Source organism: Syzygium oleosum, unplaced genomic scaffold (genome assembly GCF_021117445.2).
Source record: "Syzygium oleosum isolate NSW1041296 unplaced genomic scaffold, Sole_v2.1 Sole_v2.17, whole genome shotgun sequence".
NCBI classification, from domain to species: Eukaryota; Viridiplantae; Streptophyta; class Magnoliopsida; order Myrtales; family Myrtaceae; genus Syzygium; species Syzygium oleosum.
Window position 1 is genome coordinate 8,127,713 of NW_026607501.1, and position 5,977 is coordinate 8,133,689.

General features: G+C 42.8%; 1 protein-coding gene across 1 annotated transcript; it reads left to right on the top strand.

Annotated features, from left to right (window-relative positions):
• The first annotated feature begins 1,911 nt into the window (after window positions 1–1,911).
• On the top strand, window positions 1,912–5,172 carry LOC115678885 (cytochrome P450 736A117-like). Its single transcript, XM_030602362.2, has 2 exons — window positions 1,912–2,888; window positions 4,433–5,172. The coding sequence occupies exons 1-2, from the start codon at window positions 1,965–1,967 to the stop codon at window positions 5,036–5,038; spliced, it is 1,530 nt and encodes a 509-aa protein (XP_030458222.1). The 5' UTR covers window positions 1,912–1,964; the 3' UTR covers window positions 5,039–5,172.
• Window positions 5,173–5,977: the final 805 nt, after the last annotated feature.

A 5,977-nucleotide genomic window follows, 5' to 3' on the forward strand; every position in this document is an offset into this window, starting at 1 on the left:
ACATATGTGATGAAAACATCCATTTTTTTTCTGCCATCCAACCTAAAGGACACCCCATGACATGGGGCCCATGTGACCAGAGGACTCTCGCGATATCTCTATCCAGTGAACTGCAAAATGCGAATGTGGTCCCTATTGCGGCAGCTAATGGGGGGGTTGGAGTCTGGAAACTCCATCAACGTTTTTCGCATCGATTTGACGTCAATAAGAAAGGAATCGTGTCGATCCGACTCATGGAGAATGGAAAGAAAATTAACCATGGAAAAGTCAATTGAAATCATGGCAAGCAATTGATCAGCAATGGCCCCACGTGTCCATGCCCATCACCAAAGGTCGTTTGCTATGAAGGCTTAGGGCCCGTTTGGTGAACGCCAAAGCAGTGTTTGATTACATTGCTTTTGTTTAAGAATCGGTTTGGGAGCAATGCGTTTGTTTAATTTTTTGATTCCAGGCGCAATTTTGTCAAAAATTATTTCCAGAATCAGTTTTGGAGCAGAATCAAGAATAAAAAAAAAGTAGCTTCTTGATTCTGGAAATAATTTTGAGAATCAATTTTTTTTCTACTTCCTTTTCTTGGTTTTTAATTTAGCTTCTAATGTCCGGCCCGAGGACCGCCCTCGTCGAATCTGACGAGAATAAAATATTTTAATAAAAAATATTATTAATAAAAAATATTTTACCGGCCATGGCCAGCGACTAGCCATGGCCTAAAAAAATAAAAATGTATATTTTTAATAAAAAATATTATTAATAAAAAAAATATTTTACCGGCCATGGTCGGCAACCAGGCCATGGCAAAAAAAAATAAAAATATTTTAATAAAAAATATTATTGATAAAAAAAATATTTTACCGGTCATGGTAGGCGACCAGGCCATGGCTAAAAAAAAGAAAAATACTTTTAAAAGAAGGAAGGATAGAAAGAAAGAAATATTAAACAATTTAAAATATTATTAATAAAAAGAAATTTTGTGTAGTTAGCAAACGTATTTACGTTCTTTTCTATCCCAAGAATAGAAATTTTGGACAGTAGTTACTAAACGCCTTCAAATGCTCGAAATTATTCCAAGACTGAGAATCAAAAAAGAATCATTTTTGAGTAGAAATAGTTTCCTGGCATAGAATCGTTGTCATGAGCACCCTTAGTGGTCCCGAACTTTGTCCCATGCATGGGTGATCAGTTTCTGGTCTGAAATCGAGAATCGGATCAAAAGGATTGATTTCCTATTTGTGAAATAGGGAACTAGCCCATGCATGGGACTAGCCCACTGATTCTAGAATGAGTGGGCTAAAATTGCACTGGTCCGAAAACGACCAAAAAAATTAGGGAACTAGCCCACTGATTCTAGAATTGCACTGTTCCAATTTCCGGGTGAGTCCAAAAACGACGGTGATATCTTTTTTGTTTTTTTAATCTACTTCCTTCGAGATTGCAAGATTGTTACATAGCCTAAGCTCTCGTTCTCTAGTGTTTTAAATCTTTTATCAATGAAAATTTCGATGGATATACGTTAAAGGTGTGACAAAATATGATCAAATATCATTATCTTGTTAATAAAAAATGTATCAGTCCGGCCTGGACAGTCCGAGTGATTCGGTCTCACGCTTGAAATTGGAAACATGACCGACAATCACCGATTCCAAATTTTAAAAATCGGGAACTGCTCAAAACTGACCCGTTCGATCTGAATCGAGTGCTCAGTCATAGTCGTACTTACACGTTTGGTTCAGAGCGACTCAGTTCCCGTGTCCAAATTGTATAGTGCAAGAGAAGAAGTTGGGCTTATGTTCCAATTTACCGCAGATCCATTTCCATACGGGATGCATTCTTGAATGACAACATCTCGTGACTTTAGTTCGCCCATTTTGATTGGATAGCTAGTAAAGGTTCCTGAACACCTACTATAAAAAGAACCAAGAGCCGAGGGAAGCAAAGTCGATCTGGTGTACTGAAAGAAGCTAACAATGTCAAGTGAACTACTCAGACAATATCTTTTTCCCCTTTCAATACCATTTACCTTCTTCATCTTACTGCTCTTCAAATGGTTGCTTCCACCTCCCACCAACCAAAAACACCACCACCCACCACCTTCACCACCAAAGCTTCCCATCCTTGGAAACCTTTACCAGATCGGCTCGCACCCTCACTCCTCCCTTGCAAACTTGTCCCAAAAACATGGCCCTCTCATGCTCCTCCGACTCGGCCGCGTGCCGGTGCTTGTCGTCTCGTCGGCGGATGCCGCCCGCGAGATCATGAAGACCCACGACCTTGTCTTCTCCGACCGGCCGAAGTTGAAAATCTTCAGAAAGCTTCTGTATGACTACAAGGACGTGTCGATGGCGCCGTACGGCGAGTACTGGAGGCAGATGAAGAGCGTGTTCTTGTTGCACCTCCTGAGCAACAAGAGGGTCCAGTCGTTTCGCCCGGTCCGGGAGGAAGAGGTGGCCAACCTGATCGCCGACATCGAGGGCTCGCTTTCTTCTGCGTCGCCGACTACCGTGAATTTGGGCGAGAGGTTCGCGGCGCTGACGAATGACGTGGTGTGTAGAGTGGCTTTGGGGAGGAAGTATGGGGGGAAGAGGTTCAAGGAGATACTGATGGAGTTCGTGGAGTTGCTGGGAGCTGTCAGCTTTGGGGATTATATTCCATGGCTTGCTTGGGTGGATCGAGTGAGCGGCTTGGATAAGCGGATGGACAAGGTGGCTAAAGAGCTTGATGGTTTCTTGGATGAAGTTGTGCAAGAGCATGTTGAGAAGAGGATGAAATGTGATGGTGGAGTTGACGTCCAAGAAGGCAAAGAAGATTTTGTGGACATCTTGCTTTCTATCCAAAAGGAGAGTTCCGTCGGTTTTTCCATTGATAAAGTCAGCATCAAAGCTCTTATCTTGGTACGCTAATTCTTGCACGGCCCTTTTGTTTATTGGCAAATTCTTATTCCTAGAATCAATATTCTACCGTGTGCAGAGCTATATGAACCATCGAATATATATATATGGTGATGACGGGGATATTTTAAATAATTTTTTGAATATTTTTTGTAAATTTTCTGATTTTATTTTTATTTTTTTTCCTTTCTTTTGTTTCCTATTCTTTTTGTCGGTGGTTGACGAACGCTCATCGGTCATGTGCAGTGACCGACTAGGGCTAGTCTCGTCAGATCTGGCGAGGCCGACCCTCACCCAGGCCACGGCGGCCTCCTTAGGCGTTGCCTTGGCTCAGGCGACCCTGGGCGAGGTGGGCAAGGGTCACCCTCACTGCCACAAGTGAGGGTCGGCCTCGCCAGCCCTCGCCTAAGCCACGACGGCCTCACTCGACGCTCGCTTGATGCAGGGCGAGGCGAGCAAGGTTGCCATAGCTTGTGCAAGGGTAGCCCTCGCCGGCGTTGCCTGGGCCAAGGCGACGCTTGGTGAGGGTTGGCCTTGCCGACCATAGACGCTGACCATTCGTCAGCCACCAGCAAAAAAAATAAAGAAAGAAAAAAATCAGAGAAATTATAAAAAAATTATTAAAATTATTAAGATATTACTAAAATTGTCTACGTTAGTGTCGGTCGTGCTTCGTAGGATGGCTGGTGTCAAAGTCAGCAATTTCCGATCAAAATTGGCCAAATTGACTCAATTGGTAAAATGTGAAAATATGTAGGACTTAATAGATTTAGGCCTTTTTAGACAATTTCCCCCTCAGTCCATTCTAGACTTTTGTCTCCACATGTTTTTCAATTTGTTAATTCAGTACACATCTCTTGTGAATGGATGAGGCTTAATTTTCTAATAAACACTCAATTTTAGATTCAATTCCAATTTTGCTCTCGCGTTCAAAAGTAGCCACTGATTTCTTCCAAATTATCAATTTAAGGGGCCTACTGTTGTTCCATGTGAATGCGAGGGTGTCACGGGAGCGGATTTGGGACTATAGTGAAAATTTGTGATGTTTTTTTAGACAAAAAAAAGTTCAGATAGAATTAGGATTGGACCTAAAAGTTAGGGTTTTTGTTTCTATTTTAGGGAATTAGGCCCAAACGGACAACATAATACACTTTCGGTCGTTAGCATGCAAGATCTCATTTTGGCAATCTGCACTTTAGCCAAATTTGCACTTGAATGACTCTATGAGAAAAGTTCGAATCACCGTAGACTGCGACGTGATGGTACTGATCATGTAGAGACAGATTGAAATGAACGGAGTCTTGTATAGTCTAGATCCCAGCACTCTGATTCTCTGATTGAGCACTCCTTTTGGTCAAGGAGCACTATTTTGGGACACTTTGGATTGATGGGCCAATTATGATTTCCTCTTAATTTTAATCCCCCAGTTTTGGCAACATGGTTAATCATTAGGCTAGAATACTTTCGAGCAGGCGTGCGATGGGTGTGTAAAATCAGAATATAGCGTGGTTTAATTAGTGAGGCTGACTACATTGTTGAAAATGCAGGATGCATTTGCAGCGGGAACAGACACTACGTACACTGTCCTAGAGTGGGCGATGACCGAGCTTCTGAGGCATCCAAATGCAATGCAAAGAGTACAAGCTGAAGCCAGAAGGATTGCCGGTGACAAGTTGAGCATAACCGAGGACGACCTGGGCCAAATGCGCTACTTGAAGGCCGTGATCAAGGAAACACTCCGCCTGCATCCTCCCATCCCTCTATTAATCCCCCGAGAGTCGACCCAAGACACCAAAGTGAAGGGCTATGACGTCGCAGCTGGGACGCGAGTGATTGTTAACTCTTGGGCCATCGCGAGAGACCCTTTGCTGTGGGACTCGCCAGAGGAGTTCCGTCCACAGAGGTTCTTGAACTCATCCATCGATTTCAAGGGACATGATTTTGAGCTCATTCCATTTGGGGCTGGCCGGAGGGGCTGTCCGGGAATTGCATTCTCCATTGCTGTGGATGAGCTTGTTTTGGCCAATCTCTTGCACAAGTTCGATTGGAGATTGCCTGATGGTGTGGAGGAGCTGGACATGACCGAGTCCACTGGGCTAACCATTCACAGGAAGTTCCCTCTCATTGCTTCTGCTGCTCTAGCCACTCGATAATGCTACCGAAGGTTTTTACTTATTTTTGCATCTAAGTAAGGATGATTTCCTCACATAGACATATATAATTTGCCTAGTAGGCAATGTTGTTAGACAGATCTGGCGGATGAAGTTACTTCTTCCCGTTTTCCAAATATTTCTGGCAATGCAAAGTTATTAAACAGTCTTATAGTCGGGATACTCTCTTTTCATAACGGTAGGTTCAATTAAGTATCAATTAGGCCTATATTGAAAGTTCAGTTATGGTGAAAACCGCGAACAAGGACATGCGTGCGCATGTGGTGTGAGTGAAGATGATCCAAATTAGGGATGAATTCAAAGATATCAGAGCCGAACATCATGAACCGATGTGCGAGCTCCGGTACTGGAGGAAGGTGGTGGGCTCTTTGTGAACAGAAAACGGGACAGGCCATCACATGTCTGAGCAAACGCACCAGATTTTATTTTAGCCCTGGAAATCCATCTGAGAGTCGATTCGGTCAATGCGAATCTTGGGTGGATTTTAATTTACAAAATCAGAATTGCTCTGTTTTCTTGAGTAGAGGGTGTTTAAGACAAATACCCAATACCAACAGAACGAGGCTATGATACCACCTTTAGTTTGCGGAATAGATGTGCGAGTGTATAGTGTTGGCTATACGCGACAAGGAACAAGGACCAAGAGACAAGGGATTAATATGGTTTTTTATTGAGTGGTAAAATGGATAAAAGGCTAGGCTATTGGATTAGCTCTTAGGCGGAAGGGTGTAGCCGTCTTTTAGTTGGTGTCTTTTGTTGGTTTTTTCTATACTCTTAAACGAGCAGCATCAAGCCTTTTATTTATAGGCAGATTTCACAGCCTTACTCTTGTGCAAGAGGTAAAGACATGCTGCATGTCTTCCTTTTTAATCTATACACTCTTTTACTTTTATCAAAGATTTTTTCTAGAAAAGCTCTAGA

Excerpts from the sequence above, each read along its gene's own strand:
- LOC115678885 (XM_030602362.2), top strand. The coding sequence starts at position 1,965 with ATGTCAAGTGAACTACTCAGACAATATCTTTTTCCCCTTTCAATACCA. Across the intron at positions 2,889-4,432 it reads GCATCAAAGCTCTTATCTTG|GATGCATTTGCAGCGGGAAC; the intron begins GTACGCTAATTC and ends TTGAAAATGCAG.